At 34.5% G+C, this 27,391-nt stretch overlaps 3 protein-coding genes across 4 annotated transcripts; 2 read left to right on the forward strand and 1 right to left on the reverse strand.

The window, feature by feature from the left end:
- The first annotated feature begins 7,501 nt into the window (after window positions 1-7,501).
- On the forward strand, window positions 7,502-12,518 carry LOC136203374 (uncharacterized). Its single transcript, XM_065994501.1, has 7 exons — window positions 7,502-7,733; window positions 7,992-8,034; window positions 8,120-8,212; window positions 9,146-9,208; window positions 9,294-9,389; window positions 10,039-10,116; window positions 12,271-12,518. The coding sequence occupies exons 1-7, from the start codon at window positions 7,582-7,584 to the stop codon at window positions 12,355-12,357; spliced, it is 612 nt and encodes a 203-aa protein (XP_065850573.1). The 5' UTR covers window positions 7,502-7,581; the 3' UTR covers window positions 12,358-12,518.
- Window positions 12,519-16,901: 4,383 nt separating this feature from the next.
- LOC136203241 (uncharacterized) lies at window positions 16,902-20,448 on the reverse strand. 2 transcript variants are annotated; one of them, XM_065994345.1, is made up of 4 exons: window positions 20,392-20,448; window positions 20,137-20,307; window positions 18,331-18,453; window positions 16,902-17,380 (listed from the first exon to the last, which is right to left on the reverse strand). In XM_065994345.1, exons 2-4 carry the CDS (start codon window positions 20,288-20,290, stop codon window positions 17,166-17,168), a joined length of 492 nt encoding a protein of 163 aa, XP_065850417.1. In that variant the 5' UTR covers window positions 20,291-20,307; window positions 20,392-20,448; the 3' UTR covers window positions 16,902-17,165. The 2 variants fall into 2 exon arrangements, with proteins under 2 accessions (XP_065850417.1, XP_065850416.1); XM_065994344.1 differs by lacking the exon at window positions 20,392-20,448 and having other exon boundaries at window positions 20,137-20,385.
- Window positions 20,449-22,976: 2,528 nt separating this feature from the next.
- LOC136204163 (uncharacterized) lies at window positions 22,977-27,391 on the forward strand. The gene is made up of 4 exons (XM_065995359.1): window positions 22,977-23,300; window positions 24,136-24,437; window positions 25,221-25,431; window positions 26,686-27,391. The coding sequence occupies exons 1-4, from the start codon at window positions 23,040-23,042 to the stop codon at window positions 27,175-27,177; spliced, it is 1,266 nt and encodes a 421-aa protein (XP_065851431.1). The 5' UTR covers window positions 22,977-23,039; the 3' UTR covers window positions 27,178-27,391.

A 27,391-nucleotide genomic window follows, 5' to 3' on the forward strand; every position in this document is an offset into this window, starting at 1 on the left:
CTCATGTTCATAAAAATGCATAAAGCATAAACCAAATACCAATCTCCCCAATTTTGAATCTATAATTAAGATAACTATTAGTCTTAATCAGACCTTTTTATGAAAAGGATTAGTTAGGAGATAATTGACTATTTACACACACCATCGATGCTTCCAACATGGATTACTGAAGAAGAGTTACAAGTCTACGCTGATAAGTTTCAAGAAACTGGTTTCACGGCTCCACTCAACTACTACCGTGCTATGGACCTGTAATTACTCGTCAGCTCTTTTTAATTTCATTTTAGCTGAATACATCAAGTTTAGAATGTTAACGAGACATTTCTAAAATTCAAAGGACCAATCTGTATTTTAGATCAATACTGAGGAGCGTATGATATATTCAGCCTTTCATTTTTTAATTACCTTATACTAATGATATATATTGCAAAATTGTCATAGGAATTAGGAGCTTAGTGGAGCATGGCAATGATCAAAGATTACAGTTCCTACAAAATTGATAATCGGCGACAAAGACATTGGGTTTGAGACATATGGCGTAAAGGAATATGTAAAGGAGAGAGTTTCAAGAAGATTGTTCCAAATCTTGAAGTTGTCATCTTTATATCCATCAAAAATTGGTTAGCATTTTATCCAGCAGGCAAGTTTCCCAAATCCTTTTCATAAAGTGGTCTGATTAAGACTGATGAATGCATACAGCTCTTTTACCCAGCAAAAATTCATGCATACAGCTCTTTTACCCAGCAAAAATTCATCAATGAGAACACAAGATATCAGAAGGATGAAGAACTTACCTGGAAAAATTGAAGAAGAAACGCGCAGAGAACTGAGAATAGAAACACACGAGCAAAGAGAAAACGATGTAGAAATTAACCTAGGCTGAATGGAATTAATTAGATTGTTTGAGGTTATTTTTGTCCAAAAAATAGTGTACCCTTCTAAACCCACCGATTTGGTAGGTTGAAAATCCTATCAAAACTCATCCATTTTAAACCCTTCAAATCCCTTCGTCAACCCTTCAAAACCCTTACCCTCATATTTTTTAATCACCCAAACAAGGGTTTCTACAAACCCTTCCCTACCCTCCCTTTAATTACCCTTCAAAACCCTCCATCCAATCAAAGCCTAAGTATTGCAAATGACTCTACTAAATGTGTTGATACCAGCACTTCTTGAGTTTGTCAAACTATCAGATTGTTGTCCAAATGTTTCAATTGCTTTTCAAATCCTCCTAATTATGTCAACTATTGTATTTGCTGAAAGAATTATTTCAAAGTTAAAATTATTTAAAAATTATTTAAGATCATTAACGCAAGTCCGTCCCTAAGCCTAGGTAGGAAGGGCGCCTGCCCAGAGCCCAGAAATTAGGGAAGGCCCAAATATAGTAGTAGATTTTTAATCTAATACTTGATTAAAAAAATAATAAGATATTGATTATTAAGCCATAAATGTGTGTAAAATATTAATTTCCAATTTGAGTCTTTTCAAATTCTCAAACTCTTATTTTCTTCAATTATCCATCAATCCCAACGATTAAACGATGATATTTTCGTTAATTTTCATCTTAAATTCATCAACTATATAATCAATTTTATTCTCCCATCATCACCGTAACGGTGAAACTTGTCATTGCCAATAGACTTTTTTTTGTCTTTGAGAAATTCATAAAATTCTAATTCACTTTGGTCTTCATATGCGATTTGAGATAACCTATCAAAATCTTCAAATTTCAAGAACTTACGTGCTATAAAGCCCACAAAAAGAAATGATTTTAGGATTTAGTTTTTCAATATTTTGTTTATCATGCTTTTCTTTTCTTCATGCATACGATCGAAATTTAATTATCAATTTTCCAAGACTGGTCTTCATTGAAATGTTAAAATTATTGAAAAGTTATTTGAAATTGTCGATCTAGGTTAAATGCTCTAGCCATTTTTTGTATTGAAAGAAGTGTTTTAGAACAAACAAATTTACACAATATTATTAGTGATTTTACATCTAAAAATACTCATAAACATTGTTTTGTATGAGAAATTGGATAATTAAAGTGATATAAAATATTTTTCTTTCATATGAAATGTTTTTTAAGATCGTTTGTTAAGTGTAGTAAAATAAGTATCATTTTGAAGAATTTTTTTTCACGCAATTGAATTTCACACTTTATTTATTAGGACCCTCATTTAGTATTTTGCCCCTAAGCCCCTGAAATTTTAGGATCGGCCTTGCATTAATGTCACAAGAAAGGTTGAATATTTTAGCCATTTTATGTATTGAGATAAAAAAAAATATTAGAGCATATTGATGTAGACACTGTTATTAGTGATTCTGCATCTAGAAATACTCGTAAATAATGTTTTGTATGAGCAATTGGATACTCAAAGCAAAATAAAATATTTTTTATATAATTAAATGTCTTTATTAGATTCATTGTTGAGTGTAATAAAAAAAATTGTCATTTTTTTTATATAATTGATTTTTTTTTTTGTTTTATTTTTTACTTGTACTTATTTATTAGGGTTCTCATTTACTACTTCACCCTAAGGCCTCCAAATTCTCAATATCGGCCATGAGTTAAGGTAGGTTTACCCACTCCCAATATCAGAGCAAACCAGACTTCGATGAGGATTTAAAATGAAATTTACATAATACATATAAATAATGGTTAAACAGTTTAACCATTTAAACCTCAAATATGACAAACAGATATTCAACTATTTATTCCTCGAAGCAACTCTCATTGCCCGCATTTATAGTTTATTAACTTTAGAAAAATAAAAACTATAGAAATATTGGTTTAAAAAACTATAGAGATATTAATACTTGCTCCATCTCATTGTATAAATCGTTATAAGGTATTTTATCAAATTAAAAAAAATATAGAATCAAATTAATTAATTTACATTAGTTAACTTAAAAAAATATATATATGTCATCTTTTTTTTTTTGAATGAAAGCATCAATTGAATTAATCAAAGAACATCCAATGCCAATAGGCTTACAATCGAATGGGGGATAATATCAGTTACAATCAAGTTAGAAGAGACTAAGCCTAACCTTGCCATTTCATCTGCCACCTGATTAGCTGAGCGCCGAGCAAAGTGGAAAGAACACTCTGGTATCGTCTCTGCGATTGCTCGACAATCGGCAATAATTAGCCCAAGGCTCGAAAAGTTCTCTTCATCCTCTTGACATAACGTTTGGATTACAATCTGTGCATCTCCCTCAATACAAACTTCAGTGACTCCTCTCTCCTTTAACCAACTGAGTGCCTCTCGACATGACATAGCTTCAGCCAATACCGGAGATAGCCGACCTTGGTACTGTTGGCAGCGACCCGCCATAAAAGCGCCAGTAGCATCCCGCAAGACAGCTCCAAGACCCACGAACTCCAAATCATTTCTTACTGCAGCGTCAAAGTTTAACTTGAGACCCGAGATAGGCGGATTCCAGCGTTCTGCTTGAGACGAGACAACAATCCTTTGAGGTGGTTGATCTATCTGATTCGCTACCTTCCAGGAATCTAAAAATTCCTCCGCGCGCAGAGCCATCTGATCCGGGGTCAGTGCTCTCTGGTTCCAGACCCATTGATTTCGACCAAACCACATGTACCATAGCAATGTCGCCCACGAACCTGCCTGTTCTGCGGAGCTATTTGACAAAACCGAAACCCACCAATCTGAGAATTCTGCTCCCTGTTCATGTCGAAATTCCATTGTTGAAGCCGCTTGCCGCACACGTACCATCATCGGACAGTGGATAAACAAATGGGATAGAGATTCCTCGTGTACACGACAAAAGGGACATCGCTTATCAATATCAACACGGCAGTTGAAGAGAGTTACCTTTGTTGGGATAATGTTCCAAGCTGCTCGCCATAGAAAATTTTTGATCTTCGGGGGACAAGACATTTGCCAAATCTTACTCCAAGGAGCATTTCGCACCTCCTCTGAAGGGGAAGGGAATTTCTCCATTAATGCGTAGTAAGCTGATTTTACCGTGTAAATACCTTTCTTGTCTCTCCGCCAACATAACTGATCCACTTCCACTCTAGATGAAATAGGAATCTGTAAAATAGCACGCCTATCATCAGGAGAAAAAATGTCAGTCAGTAACTCGGTATCCCATTGTCCATCATGAATCAATCTATCCACAGTCCAGCACATTCTGTCCTCTGTCATCCCTGAAACCGGAACTCCACCCGTCGACTCCAGCCACCTATCACCCCAAACATAGGTCTGTTGCCCATTCCCAATTCGAGTTCTCACCTCTTCTTTCAATAGCTCCTGCGTCTTAAATATGCTGGCCCAAATAGTGCTCGGATTTGGTCTCAGTACCGCGTTTCTGAATTCTGTCTGAGGAAAATATCTAGCTTTAAAAAGTCATAGAATGCTAAAAAGCATGGTGCATTCTATGGTTACTTTGTTTTTGACAAAGTAACCTTTACTTTGTGTTTTTCACCATTGGATGATGGGGTGTAAAATTCATCTAATGGTGAAAACACACAAAGTAAAACTTACTTTGTTAAAAACAAAGTAAGCATAGCCTAACCCTAAAAGGCACATGGATATACTAAAAACAAGGACAAAAATTCAGTGTTTGGACTAAAAAATTAAACTAGAAATATTTGGAAAAATACAACTTATGTTTAAAAAAATCCACTTTTTTTTTTAATCGACTTATGAAATAAATTGAATATTATAGTTCATAAATTTCACTTTTTAAAATAAATATTTTTTTAACTTACACTATTATAATATTAAATTTTAAACAACAAATTCGTTAAAAAAATAACAAAATGATAATTTCAGTGAATTTTACTATATTATTGACTATTTTCTTATTCCTATCATAAAAAATATTATTAAATTTATTATTTATCTTTAATTTTTTTGAATAGATTTATCTTTAATTTTTTTTAAGAACATTTATCTTTAATTTTTATTTAATTTTGCAATTCAATATTACATAAATATAAGTTGAAGTATTTTTGTGTAAAAAAAACAAGCAACATATTAGTTTTGTTATGAAATAATTAAGTAAATAATTAAATGTCCATCATATTAAATGAATGTGGAGGGCCCTTGAGATTCATTTCGACTGCACTTTACCTCGTCATTCACCCACTTCTTCAGCACTCTTCGTAGCATTCATTTTGGCTCACAGGTGTCGATGATCTAGCGTGTTGCCGCTGTCTCTTGCATCTGGTTAATCTGGCATTGCAGGAATGAAGCAACCTTTAAGGAGGTTTCTCCTTCTATTTAACACTCGAAGATCACCCTTTTTCGAATGATTCGAGAATCATTTGCTTCTTCTAAAGGGTTTTGCTCTTCAAGGAGGGATGCTGATATCTTATCCCATCTTCTGGCTTCTCCAAGGCCGCCTCCGGCTCCCAATATTATTCCGGTCCATTGGCTTAAACCTCCTCCGAGTTGGGTTAAAGTCAATGTGGACGGCTCTGCTTTTGGTACTCCCGGCAAGGCGGGAGCGGGAGGTATCTTTCGTAACTATCGCGACTTTTCCAAAGGTTGTTTTGCTTTTTCTACCCCTCCTTCTTTTGCTTATATGGCTGAATTGAGAGCTGCTATTTTCGCAATTGAACTTGCTTGGGAGAAAAATTGGCATCATCTTTGGGTTGAGTCAGACTCCATGTACGTAGTTAATCTGCTTCGACTTCGTTCCAGGGATGTTCCTTGGAGTATTCCACAAGAGTGGTTGCACTGTCTCAGCATTTGCTCTAGGATGAACATTATTTTTACACACATCTTTAGGGAAGGGAATCGCGTTGCTGATGCTTTGGCAAAATTTGGAGTCTCTTCCTCTGTGATCAATTGGTGGCCTTCAGCTCCTGCTTTTTGTCACAGGTTTATCAATGATGACATCTGTAATATTTTTCATTTGCGTTTGTCTTGATCTTTCCTAAACTTTTCTTCTTCCACCTTCTTCTTATTTGTTCTCTTTTCTCTTCTCTTGTTCAAACACTCATCTTTTCCTTTTTTAATATATGACGGGTTTGACAGTTCTTGGGCCATGGGTGCTCTCCCCGCTCAAGTTCTGTCTCGTCCCAATTTCTATCAAAAAAATGAATGTCTACCAACCATTAAACATGTATTAATTATGTACATAGGATGGTTAAAAATAAGTGTAATTTTATTTGAAGTAATAAGTGTAATTAGATACATTTATTTTGTAAGTTTATTAATATAACAATAACATCCAGATATTATGGGCATAACCATAAATATCTATAAAAAGAAAGATCAATTGGTAAAAAAATGCTTCGCCATCGGATAGGATCCACCAGGTCAAGGTAAAGGCATATGCCGAAAGCCATACGCCATGAAGTCCTTGTCATGTGAATACACCTCATAAATATCATTTGCCATAAAGGACCCACGTCCGCCTGACGGACATGGATACGTCATTCAAAGTAGATCCACCCATAGTATCACCAAGTTGTGATCAAGGAAGCTGTCACAATTAATGAGCATTAATTGGTTCTTTAAAGACACTAACAGTCTGACATAAAGAATGTAGCATTAAATCACATTAAAGGGTATTAAATGAAGAACTATTTCGATGGTTATGGAAATTAATATAAATACCCCCCTCTACGAGGTATTCAAGGTACACTTTCTAAATCCATACTTTGTGCTTACAGTTTATTCTCTCTATACTTATTACTAACTTAAGCATCGGAGTGTCTCTGTCCGAACCCAACATCGCCTCACAGGGAAGCATTCCGGTGAAGGAAATTTTGCGAGATAAATAGACTTATGTTTCGATTTGTAATACACACCAAAATTAAGGTTTTTATACACTTATTATTTTTTTCTAAATCTAAGTTTTTCATTATTATATATTTACACATATATATTAATCTACATAAAAGTGTGGTTATAATCACATTATAATTTAGTGATTTTATAACATGTTATCAGCATAAGTTTACTCGTTCGATTAATTTCAGCACAAATTCGTTCATCCAATTAATCTCAAACATGTCAAATCTTACAAACGTTGAATTTGTGGTACTTGACATTTCTGGGAAGCATTATCTTACATGGTGTTGGATGCGGAAATCCATTTAGAGATCTAGAGTCTTAGAGATACTATCAAAAAGCAAAGTTATGTCAGTTTGGAATTTCGGGCAAAAATGATGATTTTTTTCTGTCATCAGTTTTCCATATCAAATGGAAACTTTACATACACATTTTGCCAGATATAATATGTATCCACACATATTATAAACAGATCCATTATTTTATTTATTAAATAATGTCACAATACACGTATCAAATATGAATGGGTATCAAATGTAAATTGGAAAGCATGTGCTTAATATCACAACTCATAGTTTAGGCCAATGTATATATAACGCGAAACTTCGTCGTTTTGAAGCCCTAGGGATGCGATTTTCCCCAAATTGAAAATATGAAATGTCCCTAATTCTGGATTTTCAGACCGCATGATATTCATATCATCTGACGGTTATAAACCACACTCTGAACTTAAATATTCATCTACCACAGACTTGAAAATTGATTGAATTCAGAGTTAAGAAGAGCGATCCAGGTGAAAAAGATGTCCTTCTGTTCATCTTTATCAACTCCACCGGCTCTGTCTCTCTTATCCAAATCCAAGCCCATCATCGGAGATAACAAACCGGTGACTGTCTCAGTCACCTCTCGCTTCAAAGCTTCCGCTGATGTACCTGATTTTCTCTCTGCTGATTGGTAAGCTAATTAGCTGTGTTACAGACGTTTTTTACGAATTTTTGTTTCGATTGCTTCTGGCTCGATCGCGTCTTTTCGTTTGATACAGAGAAGTTGTGATTTAATGATTAAGTTTCGAAAATATCAAAATAATTTGTTTTTGTTTTTATTGTATCCGAGTATGAATTTTTTTCATGAAAATGGATGAAATAGTGCTTAGCTTGAACTTAAATTTGTTGCTGTTTTAACAGTTCTTGTGCATTTCTTTTGTATTTGCAGGCTTGAATCGCGCAGGAAGAAACCTTTTGGCCCAAGGCTAAATGTAATCTCTGATTATTCAAATTAGCACCAATCACTGTTTATTTCCGATCTATTAGACGTCAAACTATGTTCAACTTTTTGTTTAGTTTAGTGCAGAAGAAGCTGTCCAGTGCCAGCTTGATGCATTGAAGTACAATGATCAACCGCGACCAGATTATGGGATTGAGGTTATGTACAGGGTAATTCCAATCCCAACCCCTAACTTTCAATTTTATTTTGCTGTTCTGTTACTATATACCTCATTAATGGCCACCTTCAGATAGGGGACCTCTTTGAAATTCCTGCAAGGAAAAGAGAGATTGTGTTGGCAGAGCAGGAATTAGGAATTAAATATGTATATATACACATATTTATCTTAGAAGTTTATTATTTTTGTTGAGATAATGATGCAAATAGGTGTATTTTGATAGTATTTTAAATTTTCGTTATTGTTGAGGGAAATTAATTGAAGAAATGTAGTGATTTTTTATTGTTGTCTAAATTCGGTTTTACATACTATTCAGTTCGGTGTCGATGTTAATTATTTTGATAGTGCGGTATTCAGTTTTCCCAATGCAGTTTGGTTCTGTTATAAACCTATGTGTGTCTGTCTATCAGGAATGCACCCGAAAATATGACAAAGAATTTGATTGTTAAATTGTAACTTATCCTGAGCATGTTGATTGCTTGCACACCCTTCTAGCAACATTAATGTTCACTTGGATGGTGACTGACCAAATGGATTTGGTCCATGACCGTCCAAGTGAACATTACCGGTTCTAGCAAATACTTCATCCGTTTCAAAATAGATAACGTTTTAGGAGAATACAAAAAAATTAAGAAATGTAATTATTTGGTTTAACACTTTTACTACCCTTATATTAATTGCATTCGTTAATAAATTCTTGAATATAACATAACAATTAAAGAGTATACTTAATAAACATCAGTTAAGGTGTGTGGATTCATCTATTTTGAAACGGAGAGACATGCTTTACCTTTGACTTTTTATATGTTAAGAGAAGTAACAAAGATAAAGGAGGGTATTAGATTATTTTATTGGTATATTTTGTCAGGTATGAACATATGAGATAGTTCTGGCTAAATAGTTATTGTTTCTTTTTCCATGACAGTTTGCTGGATTTGATCCTTTTGAGAGGTCAACATATTTTGGACCTTTTTTTGATTTAGGGCAGGTAAGTGAATCTGATACTTCTATAATCTCCTTCTATCTGTTTTCCAATTGAAAGTCATTAATTAGAATCAGCCTCCATGATGCAGTTTGAAAGATTTAGGCGAATTTTTCACCATTCGACATATCGAGTATTGCTCGGTCACAAAGAGAGAGAGATTTTAAGCAGTTTGCTGGTAGAAGAGGTTTGAATTTCTTTTCCTGCCTGTTCTGGTTAAAGATTTTGTTTTCAACCAACATACATTCTGCCATGTTATACGGAGTTCTAATACATAATTACGAGAAATTCTATTATGGTCCCGGTCTATTGGACCTTGCCAATAGAAACGTGACAATTGTGCATTTTCTTTCCTTACACCAATCATCTCCCAATGCCATGTAGCATGATTCTCTTTTTTTCATTGGTGGGGTCCATTGCACCCGGTCCACCGTAGAAGTTCTCCATAATTACACACTTAAATTTGTACCTTTTATAGTTTAGCATTGTAAACTAATACATCACATGCACCTGTGACACTGGCATCTCTACATTTGTTAATTTTGGACCTTCCACATATGTGATTAAGTGAAAGTTTTACTCGCCGGTGCCATATCAAGTTTAAAGTCTGCCAAATCAGCAAACAATGGCATTAGAGGTCCAAAAACGACAAGTTTAGGTGCATGATAAGTTCAAGTATATAAGCTTAGAGTGCCAAAGCGCAAAAAAGTGATAAGTTTAGATGTATAATTATGTATCAAACATGTATGAACTTGACCCCTCTCCTATACATTAATTAAGTTTTTCTTCTTTTCAAATTGCTGACTGTATCTGTGATGTTTATTGCTATCAATCAGAATCGATTCAAGCAACGCGTTTGGATACGAGGAAATCGCCCAGATGAGGAAGAAACATTTCAGTTTACCATGGTTCAGGTAATGCAACATTTATTTGACACTATCATCTAACTTTTACAGGTAAATTAAACATGCCCTCCACTTTGGCTTTACTTTTTTTATTATCCGCGAACTTCCAATCCGTTTATAAAAGTCCATAAACTTTGTCGAGTATTTATAAAAATCCTTTAACCTTTGACCACTTTAATAACAGTTAACTATTAAACTTTGCCAAGTATTATAAAAATCCTTTAACCTTTGACCACTTTAATAACAGATAATTATCCAAGGCACTGATGAAAATGATATTCTAAGCAACTTTAAGTTTTGAATTTTTTAGTTTTGAGGTTATTTAACCGTTGTTTGATTAGAAGAGAGATTCTCCGAATATGAATTATTTGGAAAATAAAAAATATGGTTTCATGAAAAATGTGGTTGTGAACAACTTTAGCCCTTGAACTTTTTCATTTCGAGGTCGTTTACTTTTATAAGAGACTTTTATGTTAGTAAATAAACTTTTATGTCCAGTTTTTTAAATTCAAGGACTATAAATAAAGTAGGCCAAAGTTGAAGGACTAAGACAACAAGTACATTGAATATTTGATTTTCCCTTTTTGTTAAATGATGTGGATTTTTATTTTCCATTACACATGAAATCATGCCTCTACAACAATAAAAGTTTTACTACTTCACATCTTAATTTTTTGACTCAAACTTCTGAATCCATGCCTGCATATTTTATGAAGGCATCAATTTCCGTTACAACAACTTGTCTGACATTATGTGTTTGATAGTATCAATCATGTGGAGTGGATATATAGTTCACAATACACGATTACGACATGACAACAAGTAGCGATATAAAGGGGGCAGCTGACCCTCTTGTCAGTCTGCTCATGTTATTCCGTCACTGTTAAAAAATCATTTTCCCCCTTAGTCGGCCTACTTCTATGATTCCGTCACTATTAAAAAATCATGTTGTCCCCATTGTCGGCCTACTCCCTATGGTTCCCGGTAGTAGAATAGGTCTCCATTTTCTTTTTTTAACCCCCTTAATTATTCCATCCCAAAATTGCACTCATTATCCTTGGATTTTCAAAATAAGAAATACAACCTTAAACATCGTCTCCAAAATTTACAAAAAACTTCATTTTAATTTTTTTTTGTATCTCCTCTCTTCTCATTCTTCGTATTTTTTCTTACTGGTGTTGTCTCCCTTTCGAAAGTTTCTCGACCTACCAATGGTGACAACCTATTTTGATCACACTAAGGCCTTGTTTGATAACCCATTTAATCACTTAAATTAAAATGTTAAGTACTTATTAATTTAAATACGTTATGTTTCTCCACCATTTAAATTAGTTTATTAAGTCAAAATATTTAACTTAACATTTTAAGTTAAACATTATTAACTAATATTTTTTTATAAAAGTTACATTATTCAATACTTTCAGCACTTATAACTTATTTTTCTGACGCTTAATTTTCAGTTTTATCAAACAACACCTAAGTATTTCATGCGTATTTATAAATGATCAAGCTCTCTCTACATCTAAAAACAAAAGTTGTTAGATTGAATTTGCTTGATCCATAAATTTAAATGGAAAAAAGAGGCATTTTAAAAAAATCCCTAGTCTTCTTTTAGTTTTTTCTTCTTTTTAGTAAGTTGTTAATATCAATTAGAACACTCGATCAAATTGTAATTGTACACATTGACTCCCTTGTTGCTATAAAAGTTACTATGACAAAGTTGGTTAAAAGAGAGTCGCGTTTGAAATGAGGTTTTTATAACCATATTAAACATATAAAAAATTGATTTTAAAATGTTAAAAACGCAATTTTAAATACAAATAAAATGAATGATGCTTTCTAACCAAGTTTTATTCTCGGAACTAATAATCGCATACATCAAATTGAAAAATTATAAACCTAATCAACAAGAATAAAAAGAGATCTTGTCCTCAGGATGCTTTCTTCCAATTTAAATAGCTCCTATAAACATGATTTTTTTTCTTTTTAATTTCCTTTTCCAACAGCATGTGCAAAATATGTTCTTCACACAATTCTTATTTCTGTTTCTTATCATTTGTTTGATACGAATTATTATTTTTGCATCATTTATATTATGGTGTAAAATATATAGATCACATAACATGATAACTTGTTTTGGCACCTCTCTGTAATTATGGACAGAGAATTGGTGGCTCGTGGGATGGTTATTGGCTAACAGAATCTCTGCTACATGATGGAGATGCTTTTGGTGGTGGTTTGGCATACTAAATGAAGTTGAAATAAGATGTAGAATCTCATCTCATACTGTAAATTTCATCGTTTGATCTGCCCAGCCCACAGCATTGTGTAAATACTATTAACACAGCATATTGCTGTTGTATATACTGTTCTATAGGATAAGGGACTAATAATCACTCCCTTTTATATCAGCTTCCTCTTAATCAGTGTTGACCAGAGGCAGAAGGGCCGGGGTTGGCATGGTCCATCCCCCCCGACTCCGGAGAGAAGTAAAGAAGAATTACCAACCGAGGTTTCATTCACTAAACATATAATTTTCATCCAAATTTAGCACGAATTTGACATTAAATGGAATCAGTACGGAATGTTTCTGCCCCTTATGTTTACTTCAAAGTAAATGCCGTAATTTTTAACAAAGTTTCATTCGTTGACCCCTGAGTATTAGGTACTGCCAGTAGCGTTTACCACTCAATCAAGGAAAAAATGTGAAAACTTGCATGCTATTCAACAACTTTGGAACCCTCCAAGGAGTTGATGATATTAACTGCATCAAGTTGAATCATCTCGTCTTCAATTAGAGAGTTGTATGATGTGTTAATGCAGTTTGGGCAGATTTCAGGTTTAAAAGTTAATTATTATTGTCACCTTAAGGGTGTTGTTTATAACCTTAAGAAAGGAGCCATTATAGTCAAAATCCTTGCCAAAAAGTGAACTAACAGGCCCCCAAGTAGCAGCATCATTGAACAAAAAGGTGGTGAATAGGTTCTGAATTCATATTACAAACATAACATCGGTAATACCATGCATTTGCAGCTGGTCATGTATCAATATGTAACCGAGAAGAACATGCCAATAAGTAATTGGAAGAGTAGGGAGCAGACTCGTATATCAAAATATTATTTATTGAATAATAGGAGACTAAAACAACATTAATAAATACAGAAATTCTTGACTGTCAAGAATGCAGCATGATCATGATCAAACGCATGTGACTGTTGCATGATGTATTTAGCTAGGCAGGAAGAAGGGCACATCGGATCCCATGAGGGAATCAAACATGCAAGGACACATATTTTTGATGCAGTTTAGGAAGCCATCAGCTTCTGCTTTAGCTTCTCCTTCTCCTCCAAAACCATTATTCATTCCTTCTGATTTCTGAAACAAGAGGAAGCCATTAGCTTTAGCTTCTCGTTCTCCTCCTCCTCCAAAACTATAATTCATTTATTCTGATTTCTGAAACAAAGACTCAATCACCAAAACCATAACCACAAATGTCCCTATTTTGTTCTTCATCATTTTTCTTCTCACAAATGATTTGTTCTAAGCATTCATTCATGACAGACCTCTCTCTCTCTCTCTCTCTATATATATATATATAGTCTCATTTACCCAATATATATGGAAAGTATTATAAACAGGAAATATATTGAAACCTTAATTTACTTTTTAAATTTTCAATATATTTCCTGTTTATAATACTATCCATATATGCGGGTGTCTGTCATAGATAGATGCTTAGAACAAAATACTTGTGAGAAGAAAAATGATGAAAAACAAAATAGGAACATCTGTGGTTATGATTCTGGTGATTGGGTCTTTGTTTCAGAAATCAGAAGAAATGAATTATGGTTTTGGAGGAGGAGGAAAAGGAGAAACCAAAGCTAATGGCTTTCTAAACTGCATCAAAATATGTGTCCTTGCATGTTTGGTTCCCCCATGGGATCCGATGTGCCCTTCTTCGTGCCTAGCTAGATGCATCGTGCAACAGCCACATGCATTTGATCATAATTATGCTGCATTCTTGACAGTCAAGAATTTCTATATTTATTAATGTTGTTTTAGTCTCCTACTATTATTCAATAAATAATATCTAATATTTTGATATACAAGTCTGCTCCCTACTCTTTTGATTACTTATTAGCATGTCCTTCTCGGACACATATTGATGATGAAGGACACATATTGATGATGACCAACTGCAAATGCATGGTATTACCACTGTTATGTTTGTAATATGAATTCGGAATCTATTCGCCACGTTTTTGTTAACTGCCCCTTCACTGATGCTGCTATTTGGGGGCTGTTAGTTCACTTTTTGGCATTTTGACTATAATGGCTCTTTTCTTAAGGTTATAAACAACACCCTTAGGGTCACAATATATTTAAAAATCAAAATGTGATAATCTCAATAATGATTAATTAACTTTTAAACCTGAAATCTGCCCAAACTACATTAACACATCATACAACTCTCTAATTGAAGACGAGATTATTAAACTTGATGCAGTTTTAATATCATCAACTTGTTGGATAGCATGCAAGTTTTCACATTACAACGAATTTTTGTATCCAAATGGCCAAAATAACTTTATTTAAACCAAATGTGAAGTTTTATAATATTATGTGAACAAATCCTAAACTGCATTTTACCCATTCAATCATCCTGTAATAATTGCTCACTCTACACATGAATAACATTTGTTCATATGGCACAATGTTACAAGTCAAGGATAATAACCACATCAATCACAAACTTTCTAATCATTGTAGATTTAAATAAGGGTAAATTTCAAATAAAACCCCTGTGGTTTCACTAATTTTCAAATAAAGGACTGCGGTTTACTTTTTTTCAAAACAATGATTGAGGTTTCACACTTGGATTAATGTTATTAAAACCATCTTTAACGACCTGAAAATGAAAATTTTCAAGAATTAAAGTTGTTCAATGTCATATTTTCTATGGAACTACATTTTCGATTTTCGAAAATCATCTTTTTTGGAACTTTCTCTCTCTAAACATTAACTTTCTGTCTCTTTAACAAACTTCATCTAAATAATCTCAAAATAAAAAAGTTAAAGAATTAAAGTTGCTTAGAATATTAGTAGTTCTTAAAATATGCCATTTTTGAAGTCGTCAAGGGTGATTTTAATAGTATCAATCGGAAAAGTCCTTATTTTGCTAAAGTTGAAAACCTCAATCCTCGTTTTGACAAAAAGTAAACTGAAAATTAGTGAAACCACAGGAGTTTTATTTGAAATTTGCCCTTTAAACAATTTAAGCTTCTTACTATCCCACAATAGATAAAAAAAAAAGGTAAATTACACCCACGGTCCCTCAAAACCTTACTTCCTCTGTGGCTCCTGAATTTTAAAACCGGATATAAAAGTCGGTGAACTTTGCCTTTTACTAATATAAAAGTCTCTGATGATTAGTAGGGCTGTAATCGAGCCGAGCCGAGCCGAGCTTTGGCCTGTTCAAGCTCGGCTCGCTATAAAATTAACGAGCTCGAGCCCGAGCCAAGCTTGCTATAAAATTAACGAGCTGAGCCCGAGCCAAGCTTTGGCTTGCTCAACGAGCTTGAGCCGAGCTTGTTTCAAGCTCAAAATCCTCTTTTGGACTTGGTTCATTAAGAAAATTATCTAACCATGAATTGTTTGTGAGTAAATTGTTAATTATATTTGTGAAGTTTGCTCGCAAATAACTCTTTAATTGTGTACATAAACAAGCTCACAAGCAAAGTTCGTGAATAAATAAACAAGATGCTTACAAATAGTCCGTATATTACTCATTTATTATGTTTGTGAACGAACTCATCTAATAGCAAATGAAATAATATTAAGTTTAAATATTTGTGAACTAACACAAAACTATATAGTTTTCTACAAAACTAAAATTTGTTCATAAATGTTCTAATCGAGCCTGCTCGCGAGCTTTCGAGCCGAGCTTTGGTCTACTCAAGCTTGGCTCGTTTACAAACCGAGCCAGTAAATCGTGTTCACGAGCGGCTCGTTTACAAATCGAGCCGAGTCGAGCCGAGCTTTTATCGAGCCGATCACCGAGCTGCTCATGAGCGGCTCTGTTCATTTACAGCCCTAGAAGTAATGACATCAAAATAACGGCCTCAAAATGAAAAATCCAAAAATTAAAATGGTTTAGAACCACATTTTCGATTTTCCAAAAGTCCTACAATGTAACTGATAGAAACTTGGAATTTAGGGTAAGATTATAATGATAGTAAGATAGGAAAAAAGAAGAAAAGATGAATAATTGAGATATCTTATATTGATTCATAATAGGAAATAATAAGGACACAAGATGCTAACCCGCACCTCCGAGGGAATTCTTCCCTCTCTCACTAGGAGCCAAAATAAAATAATCAATCCTCCCTTCCTCACCTATTAGATATAGGTATTTATATAAGAGATAAAAGAGCTAAACTAGGAAAGCTAATAAAAGCAAATATAATTACACTTTTATTGACTATTGACTAAGACTATTGACCATTGCCTATTGGCTAAGACTATTGACTAAGACTATCGACCATTGACTGACTATTGACTACTTGTATCAATTCATAGAGTAACACCTAATTTATGCCACCTCACCATTCTCTGCTGCCATCTTCCTTCTAGAATAAACTTGAGACTCTTAGGCTTTGGGCCCACTGTAGCACTTCTCTATCAGTAGCCTACTATCGAAGTGGTCAAAAGTTAAGGGACTTTTATGTTAGTAAAGGGTAAAGTTGAGAGACTTTTACTTCCGAAGTTTAAATTGAGGAGCCATAAGATAAAAATAAGAACAATTAGCTTTATATGCCTAAACTTCAAAATCAATATTAAACTGCAACATTGTTCTTCCAGTATCAACTGAACACAAACAAAAATGTGACATTTCTCAACTATTTAAGATTCACAAAGTCATTTGGCCCACCAAATAGAAATAGCTAATTCCACTATTCATATTAAGGGTGTTCCAGGTATAACCAATTCTGAGTGAAGTTCAATAAATATCAAAAACCAATGCGTACCGACTTCGCTGCTTGCTAATCTTTGCATTTTCACTTCTTTGTCTGACAAGTGATCAACTTTGTAAGAACATAGCAGTCGGGTGGGATGATGTTTGTGTAGTAGTTGTGGATGGTGTCTGTAATTTCAAATTCAAATTTCTTGTAGAAGTTGATTGCATCCTCATTATTTGTCTGCACATGTAAGTAAATCTCAGATATGTTTTGCTTCGAACAGAGATCAAGAACATGATTCAGGAGCCTTGTACCTGCACAATCCCACACAATTAATCAGTGATAGTCTATGTTACACAGAAACTCCTCTTCAGTAGCGTTTCCGCATTTCATGTCCATTTCTGTTTCCTTTTCCTGGCTATGTTTTGAAGATCATGTTGTCCGGTGTCCGTTTCAGTGCAACATAGGTGATGGTAATGAATTGCTGAAACTCCTCCACAAATTATTGCCATATGTTGAGGGAAAAGACTCAATAAACTAGAGTCTACATTACATGGAAACCGAAACAGATGGAACTTGAAACAGATGGAACTTGAAACAGAAACTGGAAAAATATTTGTAAAATACATAGAAAACAAAAAACGTAGGAAACCTGTATATAATAAAAATATATAGATATATCTATAGATTTTTAAAATTATAAGAAAATATGTTCAATTTTTTTACATAAATATACCTTACAAAAAATTACATCCAAGCCACATAATAGAGGAAAAGACAATTTATTTATACTTTTTCATTTTGAAGCTTGTAAAAAATGATCTAGAATATATTAGGGATCTACAGAACATGTGATTTTATGAAAACACATTACATCCTAGTAAACAAGCTTCCAATTTTTTAAAATTACATAAATGTGACCCCAAAACATTTCATAGAAGTTTCCGAGAGTTTTGGTTTCCGAAACGGATACAGAAAAGTGAAACGCTTTACAATCAAAGTTTCCATGCAACATAGACTAGAGTACATTACAGTGAAGGATTTTCTAATTGGTTCTCTAGTATCTGTTCATTATAACTTCACAGTTTCACATTTGTACCTCCACGGCCTAGGCCTAAAGTATACAAATAATAACATACATTTAAGGTTCTTGTCTTGCACAAAAACAGATGCAAGTTTAAGAATTGCTTTTTGCTCAAGAAAGTTGTATCACGATTCTCTCTAAGATAAACAAGATTGGCATAGTTGGTTCAACTTAACTCACCAATGCCTAGCCCTCTGTATGGTGCTAAAACACCTAACGTCATGATGTAAACTCGGACAGCACCACCTTCCTTCTTCTCCAGCCGGCATGCAATAGCACCTACGCAGATGTCACTGTAATATGCTGAACGCCAAGCAAAGTGCAAAGTTGTTAGAGAAATGCATTACTCATGCTTTAAGCAATTTGTACTTCAGCATCATATGTTTTCATATCTTAGTGGAGACATAAAACCTAAGTAAAAGTGGTCCGAGCTTCATTATTTGTTGCACCTCTAAGATTATCTATATGATTGCATTATATGGGTAACCTGCTGATCTGTTGAGTACCATGATTTTAGTATAACATCAAAATTAATTTCTACAGATTCCAGGACAAATTTCAGAAGTTCTTGAACAGCTTTTCAACTCAACTGGTATGTGTAGAACAGAATTAATAATCCTATTTTACAGAGAAACTAACTACTGTATACCAAAGCAGATAGAGAGAGAATGCTGATAACAGATAGGTAGCAGCATCAAAGAAATTGATATCCTGATACCTAGAACATAACTAATGACAGTCTACTAAGGAAAAGAAGATACAATTCGAAATTAAATTATCGAGCACTGTAATTTTATAAACAAATGCAAACTAGAAAATATGGTTCCTTACTTTAAATCGATGCAAATTACAATCAAGTGGTACCGTATCTCACTCAATGGATTTCTTAACATATCATGAGGGAAATAATAGACAGAGAAATTATAGAAACTCCAACAATTATTCATTCCTATCCCTTTCTTTTTTCTCTCTCTCATTTTAGCAAAGGTCAATTGCTGGTCAATGATTTCAAACAACAATTCAAGAAGGAAACAATCATGAAATACACATTAGTGAAGATAAAATGTTAAGAAATAAATTTTCAAGGAACACAGAGACTACTAAACCATGACAATGTAGTAAACAAAAACAACCTTTTTGAAGCTATTCGAACCATTAGTTATGAAACCACAAGTATGAAAACCATTTAGGGAAGCAATGAGCAAGAATGAAACGAAGAGAAGTGGTAAAAACTAAAAGACCACAAAGAGGAGCATTATCACAAGCCTAACATTGAGCCAATGTGGCATGAAAATACTGAGAATGTCCCATACGAGTCGACGAAGAAAAAAAAAAGAATAGCCCTTAATATAGAAAAGAAAGGTGAAGGAACATAAGCAATCGACCACATGCAGATGGCAATGACCTGTTTGAATTCGAGAGTTTCTCTAGCTTTTCATAGAGTTAAAAACTTCAGGCAATATGTGAACTTGAAGAAATCACTGTATTTATGAGGATAGAATCTAAGAGTGTCAAAATGAGTAGTCATGTCATATGATCTACATACTCGATATAACTAACAAGAAAAATGATAATGACACAAGACACTTTGTCTCTCTTGTTATCGCCCTAAAAGAATCCTCTCGGATAGGAGGTCCATTAATTTGGGATTCAATATGACAAGAAAATTCCATTAATACTGCAAAGAAAACCTACAAAAACAATCATAACAATGACCAGAACTTCGGTAACAACAAGCATTCTTAGAAGCTTCTTTCTTAGTTTCTATTCAGATCCCTTTTTGACTACACTATCAATAACCTATGACTACCAGAACAAGGCCTGTAACCGCAAAAAATGAATTCAACGGAAAAATCCAAACAAACAACGGAAACATATAAATGACAATATGACATCAATGAAGTAAAATCCAAAAAGTGAAGTCACGATTTAGGAAGAAATTAGAGGATAAAAGCTGCAACGAACAAGTTAGAGAAGGGAACAAACCTAGTTTGGTAAAATCTCCAGAAGCGAGAGCATCTACATAATACTTATCGTTGTATCGAACAGGAAAAAGTGCGATATTGAGCTTCTTGAGCTGCATCACGTTCTTATCCCTCACTCCGTCGAGCGATATTGACACCTCACGCCCTGCCCCCATTTTCGTTTCTTCGTTCTCTGGACAAACACAATCTAGTTATAGTTTAAACTTGAGAAGAAGTATATAAGAGGGAAAGGAATAAAAATAGGTTGAGAATTGACAATTTGGGTTTCTTCTCCCTCGAATAGTCACCACCGCTGATTTCTAGCTGATTCGCACAGGCTGCTAGGAAACTGCGATTGAAGCTTCAACTTCTGAACGTGGGCTTTACCGGAGCCCATAATTGAGTACAATGATTTGGCCCCAAACCAGAAAAGCCCATTGCTTTTATTTGGAATTATACCAAGTTATTTATGTAAAATAATAATCTGAATTATGTTAGATAATAAAAAATCATTGCTTTTAGTATATTTTAAGAACTAATGTTTATAAATTACGAGTCTAGAATATATTTTTTAGGATTTAGAATTTATGAATTGGAGTCTATAATTTTTAAATCAGGATATAAAACCATATTTTATTTGTGATATATAGAATAAAATAACATATTTAAAATTAATTTTAGTGGTATGATTTAGTTGTAATTTTATATAAAATGTTTTTTTTATTAATTATGATTTTTATGTAAAATGTTTTTAAAAAAAAGAAGAGAAAAATCGTTGTTGAGATGGGAAGAAGAGGTAAGTCCATCTTTTTCATATTAAATGAATAGGATAAAATTCAAATCTTTCTCTATTAATTTTGGAGAAATATAAATTTATCTCTAATGGACGAAATGGTAAAAATTTGTCTTTAGCAGTACGAATTTGGTACATGAAATATGCATGGATCTATTTTGTCCGGATAATGTGTTAAATCCACACCTAGTGGTATATAGCATGCAATTTAGAAAAATCACGAGGTAGAGCTAATAGACCTAGTATTGCTATCGCATATGATCTAAGCAAACGTGTTGTGTGTTGTGCTTGCCTCGAAAGGTGTTGCGTTTTCCACTGTATTGCTGGATGAATACACAGACTCACCTACGGACTGTGCATTCTGCCCAAATTTAAGCACATGATCTGTAGCAGGTAGTGGGCATAACATCTCGCGGAGATGTTGCAGAATGGACATGATTAGTATCCGAACATGTTGCATTATCCGGAGCAACATGATGATTGATATTCAAAGTACAAGATAACATCAGTAAGGTGATTATTGGATTTGCTAATAGTACATGCCGAGATTCATGGATACCAATAATTTTTTTCGCTAGAATTTCAAACGGAAAATCATGTTCATCAAAAAGTACATGACGTGAGATATAGTTTTTTTTTTGGAAATATAATCATAACAACAATAAACTTTATGAAGTCTACTATAACCTAAGAAAATACATTTAGTAGAATAAGATGCCAATTTATGAGGACTATATCGACGAAGCCGATGAAAACATAAGCAACAAAAAATATGCAATTGAGAATAGTTAAAAAGATTATCAAACAATAATTGATATGGAATATCAACATTTAGTAATGAATTAAAGAGACGTGCAAAAAAACAAAAACAAAAAACAAAATAAATTTATCTCGTATTCTTCACCAAATTAAAAACACATGTATGTATGAGAATATCTTTTTTGATATTTTTTATTGTTTACTTACTTATGTATATGTGCTTTTAATCCGTTGTTGATGGGTGATAACATAACGTGTATATAAAGCGTCGAGGTTTATAAGAGTATAATTCTAATGAAGATAAAATTGCTCCAATTTGAAAAAGTTAATATTTACATTATTTATTTATGACGCTAATAAAACTTAACATTGAGTGTATTACACTTTATCCAAACTAGCTAAATTTAATTTTGGGATAATGTGCAAAAATACCTCAAGCGTTTACTAGGGCTGGGCACAGTTCGGTATAGTTGGGAGATTCAAGAATCTCCAGGATTGGATTGAACTTCGGGGATTCCTAAAAATGAATCTCCAGGATTAGATTGAAAATTTCGGTCCGGTCCAATTCAGAGATTCGGGGATTCGGTTCAGGTCCAATCCAGTACAGTTATTTGACAATTTTTCCATTTTCATATTTTTCTTTCAAAAACTGTGAATGGTAAACTCTGAAAATAATTGATGAGTTACAATCCGAGAACTCCAAAAATGGATGATTACGAGTCGGAAAAATTGGACGAAGTACATTTTTCGTAAAAATATACGTTATTTCCCCTAGACGGTCACGAAAACCGGCCAGTCGGTTTCCGTGACCGCCTAGCCATTGGCCAGGCGGTTTCCGTGACCGCCTAGACCATGTAGCCACAAAAAATGTCAGACGATTTCCGTGACCGCCTAACCATTGGCCATGCGGTTTCCGTGATTGCCTAGCTATTGGTCAGGCGGTTTCCGTGACCGCCTAGGCCATGCGGCCACAAAAAAATGTCTGCCCATTGGCCAAACGATTTCCATGACCGCCTAACCATTGTCCATGTGGTTTTTTTGACCGTCTAAGGGAAATAACGTATATTTTCACGAAAAATGTACCTTGTCTAATTTTACATACTCGTAATTATTCATTTTTGGGATTCTCAAATTGTAACTTATCAATTATTTTCAGAATTTCAGTTTTAATTGAACGGAAAACCATTCATAGTTGTTAGAAGAAAAATATGAAAAAGGGGCAAAATTATCAATAAGGACAGTAAATAGCAACAACCTTAATAATCATACTAAGCCAATTTGGGACCAAATTCATCCTTTTATCCCAAAAATATCATTTGCGGCTAATAAAGAAACATTAGACATAACTCAGGGCATAAATACGGAAAGCAAAGATGAGTGAGGAAGTGAAGAAGACGAAGACGAAGGCAAAGGCAGTAATAGTAGGGGGAAGCATAGCAGGATTATCATGTGCACACGCTCTCATTTTAGCAGGATGGGATGTTCTAGTCCTCGAGAAATCAATCTCACCCCCAAATGGCAGCCCTACTGGTGCTGGAATCAGTATCGACACTTTTTCTCAGCAAATCATTCAGTCTTGGATTCCCGATCTTCACCTTCTGCAGGACGCCACTTTGCCTCTCCAAATTGATCAGGTATGAACTCTGCTCTGTTTATAGGATTTTACTGACACAAATTTGGATGTGGAATAAATGTATAAGTTACGAATTTAAGCCTGTGTTTATTATAGAGATAGCAAATTCAGCCTCTAGGTACAAAACAGTTTACTAGATAGTCATCAATCAATGAGAGATTTCATGTGTTCGATTATAATTCTTTGAGAATTGAATATGTCAGATTGAAATAACAAAGATTTAAGGCTTAATACATCAAAAGCCTCTTGAACTTGTCCATAAAGGCTCCCCGAACTTACACGGTGTCTCGTTAGCTCCTCAACTTGCTTAAAATAACATATTAGCCACCTGACTTTGTTTAAAGTGACCTGTTGGCCCCTTAAACTTGCTTAAAATGATCCTTTTGCCCTCCCGAACTTGTTTAAAATGATATATATAATACAATGCAATTTGTTTATATTTGTAAAAAAATTCAATCCTTAAAAACTATAGGCCGAATTCGTGATTCTAAGTCTTTCAAACAAATTAACTTTCTATTTTGTACATCATTATGAAGTTTTTATAGATTTAAGGACTTAATTATGACACTTTAAGCAAGTTTAGGGGGCTAATGAGACACCATTTGAGTTCAAGGGACCAATCAAGCTTTTTGAACAAGTTCAGGGGACAACTAATATATTAAGCCAAGATTTAATAATAAGGATAAAAAGTATCAAAGATTTCACGATGTTTTTTTCCCTTTTGCTTATTTATCCTACAGTAAGAGCTTCATCTATTGGGGTTCAAAGTCAAAAGCTCAATATACCTTCATTTTTTTGTTTGTTTTTTCCATCATGACTTTTATGTTTCTTTGCAGAATGTAGTAACTGATGGAGATGAAGTGATTAGGATTCTGAGTAGAGACGAGAGCTTCAATTTCAGAGCTGTACATTGGGCTGATCTCCATGCCCTTCTGTACAATGCTTTACCTGCAGACATATTTTTGTGGGGTCATTTGTTCCTTTCTTTTTCCGTTTCTCAAGACAAAACTTGTGTGAAGGTTAATGCTAAGTCTCTTCATACCAATGAGATCATTGAGATTAATGGGAATTTGCTTGTTTCAGCTGATGGATGCCTCTCTTCAATTCGCAGGCATTTTCTTCCTGATTTTAAATTGAGGTTTGTATCTGTGTGTTTAGGCTCTCAATTTCTAACACTCTCCATTTTCGACAAGGGGTTCAGTTCATTCGTGCCCCAACGTTATCCCTTAGGAATGCTCCTTCCTCAACCTTATATCCGGATGCCACCCATTCCGAACAGGTCATTACAGGCCCACCAACTTCTGCCTAGTTTTTCCCTGAACCAGGGCATCTTACATGGTGAGTCAACTCTGATACAAATTGTAACAGTTTGGCCAATACCATGTAAATATTGTGCACTTAGATCCAAATCCCACTTATTGAGCCTCACGACTTTAAAACGCGTCTACATGCGTTAGAAACACTATTTACTAATATAACCTATTCAGTTCTTCTCCATTATCTATGTGGGATTCAGCTCATTTTTGTCATCTCTTATGGCTGCTCCTTGCTCAGCCTTCTATTTCCGCATCACCCACTTCAGACCAGATCGCTATAGGCCTACCAACTTCCACCTACACATCCTACTATATACATGTTGTCCGCTTTGGTCCAATCCCACTTGCTTTAAAACGCGTCTACCAGTGTTAAAAATACTCTTTACTAATATAGTCCAATCACTCCCTCTCTCCATTCCTAACGAGGGATTCAATTCATTTTTGTGCCCATCGCCATTTCTTAGAGCCGCTCCTTGACTTGCTCAGACCTACTTTGACACTATCTACTCGACCTGGGTCGTTACACTTTTGAAACCCCTAATTGTCCACATTTGTTGATTATGGATTGTGGCATATAATCAAGTGTCATTATCTTCTTTTTGTAGGTATTCAGGTTATTGTGCTTGGAGAGGAGTTCTTGATTTTTCAGGGGACGAGAGTTGTGGAACTATGAAAGGGATTCGAAAAGTGTATCCTGAACTTGGAAACTGCTTGTATTTTCATCTTACGAGTGGAACTCATATTGTGCTTTATCAACTTCCAAATAAAAAGCTCAATTGGATTTGGTATGTCCATCAACCTGAGCCTGTTCTCAAGGTCATTTCTTATTCTCATCTCATTCATTGTATTTTGTAGGAAAGTATAAGCATAAGGTTCCTAATCTTTTCGATAATTACACCTTAAGCTTTTGACTTTTCAATTTGACACTTTAAATCCTCGATCAATTCTAATTGCACAAATTGAGTCCATGGTTAACAAAACAAATATCAAACTTGGTTAATAACGGGTTGCCCCATTTCATCTGAATGAGACAATGCATTTTGGCAAGTCTTCTTCCCAATTGTGAAAAATGTAATGTTAATCAGGTCAGGTGCTTTAAAACGAGATGTGCTATTATAAATGTGCGCCTAGGCGCACCTCTGGCAAGGTGCTAAGCTCAGAAAGCTGCACTGAGGCGCACGCCTCTTGAACGGAGCCTGCCTTTTGGCTCCTCTGACAATATGTCTGGAGGCTTTAAAGTATTATTTGGCCTATAGTAATCAATCACATTTGGTTTCTGATATATAGCAATCGATCTCATTTGGTCCAATTTAGATGGAAAGGTGCACTCAGGCGCATGCCTCTTGAATGGAGCCTGCCTTTTGGCTCCTCTGACGATGTCTGGAGACTTAAAGTTTTATTTGGTCCTGATCTATAAAAAAAAAGTTTGTGTTTGTCCCCTAACCTCTTGTTTTGTGACATTGAACTTCTGACAGATAGTAATCAATCACAATTGGTCTCTGACGTATAACAATCAATCACATTTGGTCCAATTTAGACAAAAATTAACGTGTATTTAAGGATACTGGTTAAATCTTGCGTGAGATGTTTGCTAGTTTAGTGGAGAACTGATGTTCTCCAGGGTGGTAGAAGCGGAGAAACAATGTGGTTTTCGGGTGTGAAATATTATATGCAAATTGAGGCAACTAAGCAGATGGTCGAAATATTGTAACAGCTACATTGCGATTAGTAATCATCAAACGCAAACATTTAACGAATCTCCTTATATACGCACTATTTTCCGCTACATCGGACCCAATATGATTGATTTCTATATGCCGGGAGTTCAAACAGAAACAGTTTTTAATGTCAAGGTCACAAATTAATAGGTTCGGCAGTAAACGCAGACATTTTTATTATGTCAGGTGGTTAAATAGTGCTTTAAGTCCATGTCTGGAACTTAGCGCCTTTTGTGCCTCAGGCGCGCCTTTAATAACCACGGGATAAAGCTAAAGTTATTAATTTCACAGCATTGCTAAGATTCTTTCTGTGAAATTCTGCACCAATCAAGCTGATTATTGTTATTTACAGGGAAATTCAGTGACTCAGAAAGTAAATTTGGAGATGATCAATAACATGTATCAACAAGCAGAGAATGTTTGGCCTTCTGAGTTTGTAAAAGTCATCAAAGATACAAAAGAACCTTTCTTAAACTTCATATATGACTCTGATCCTCTACAGCAGATTGTTTGGGACAATGTGATACTAATCGGTGACGCCGCGCATCCGACAACCCCTCATGGCGTTAGAAGCACAAACATGTCAATTGTTGATGCTGCAGTTTTAGGCAAATGTATAAAAAAATGGGGACTTGAAAAGTTACCTTGTGCTCTTGATGAATACCAGAGTCTTAGGCTACCAGTTACTTCAATGCAAGTGTTACACTCGAGACGAATGGGTCGAATCAAACAAGGGTTATCGCTCCCTGACCGTGAAACTTTCGATCCGACGAAAGCAATTCCAGAAGATTGTGAAGAGCTTCAGCAGAAAAGTATGCCTTACTTTACTCTCTTGGTTGATTGATGATATACTAGATTAAGAAGATGAAAATATGCTTTGTAAGTAGAAAAGTTCTTGAGTTCATTACTATTTTTCTCATTGAAATTGTTGAAATAGTAGTGAAATAATAGTGTTCCAAGTCTAGTGAACTATGGAAATATAAAGTATTAATCTAAAACTTGAATAAATTTTGATGTATGTATAAAGTTCTCTTGTCAGTAATTTTCCCCCTCTCACA

This window comes from Euphorbia lathyris, chromosome 8 (assembly GCF_963576675.1).
Source record: "Euphorbia lathyris chromosome 8, ddEupLath1.1, whole genome shotgun sequence".
NCBI lineage: Eukaryota > Viridiplantae > Streptophyta > Magnoliopsida > Malpighiales > Euphorbiaceae > Euphorbia > Euphorbia lathyris.

Excerpts from the sequence above, each read along its gene's own strand:
- LOC136203374 (XM_065994501.1), top strand. The coding sequence starts at position 7,582 with ATGTCCTTCTGTTCATCTTTATCAACTCCACCGGCTCTGTCTCTCTTA. Across the intron at positions 8,213-9,145 it reads GGATTGAGGTTATGTACAGG|TTTGCTGGATTTGATCCTTT; the intron begins GTAATTCCAATC and ends TTTCCATGACAG. Across the intron at positions 9,390-10,038 it reads GCAGTTTGCTGGTAGAAGAG|AATCGATTCAAGCAACGCGT; the intron begins GTTTGAATTTCT and ends GCTATCAATCAG.
- LOC136203241 (XM_065994345.1), bottom strand. The coding sequence starts at position 20,290 with ATGGGGGCAGGGCGTGAGGTGTCAATATCGCTCGACGGAGTGAGGGAT. Across the intron at positions 18,454-20,136 it reads TGGAGATTTTACCAAACTAG|CATATTACAGTGACATCTGC; the intron begins GTTTGTTCCCTT and ends CTTGGCGTTCAG. Across the intron at positions 17,381-18,330 it reads ATACAGAGGGCTAGGCATTG|GTACAAGGCTCCTGAATCAT; the intron begins GTGAGTTAAGTT and ends GGGATTGTGCAG.
- LOC136204163 (XM_065995359.1), top strand. The coding sequence starts at position 23,040 with ATGAGTGAGGAAGTGAAGAAGACGAAGACGAAGGCAAAGGCAGTAATA. Across the intron at positions 23,301-24,135 it reads TGCCTCTCCAAATTGATCAG|AATGTAGTAACTGATGGAGA; the intron begins GTATGAACTCTG and ends GTTTCTTTGCAG. Across the intron at positions 24,438-25,220 it reads CTTCCTGATTTTAAATTGAG|GTATTCAGGTTATTGTGCTT; the intron begins GTTTGTATCTGT and ends TTCTTTTTGTAG.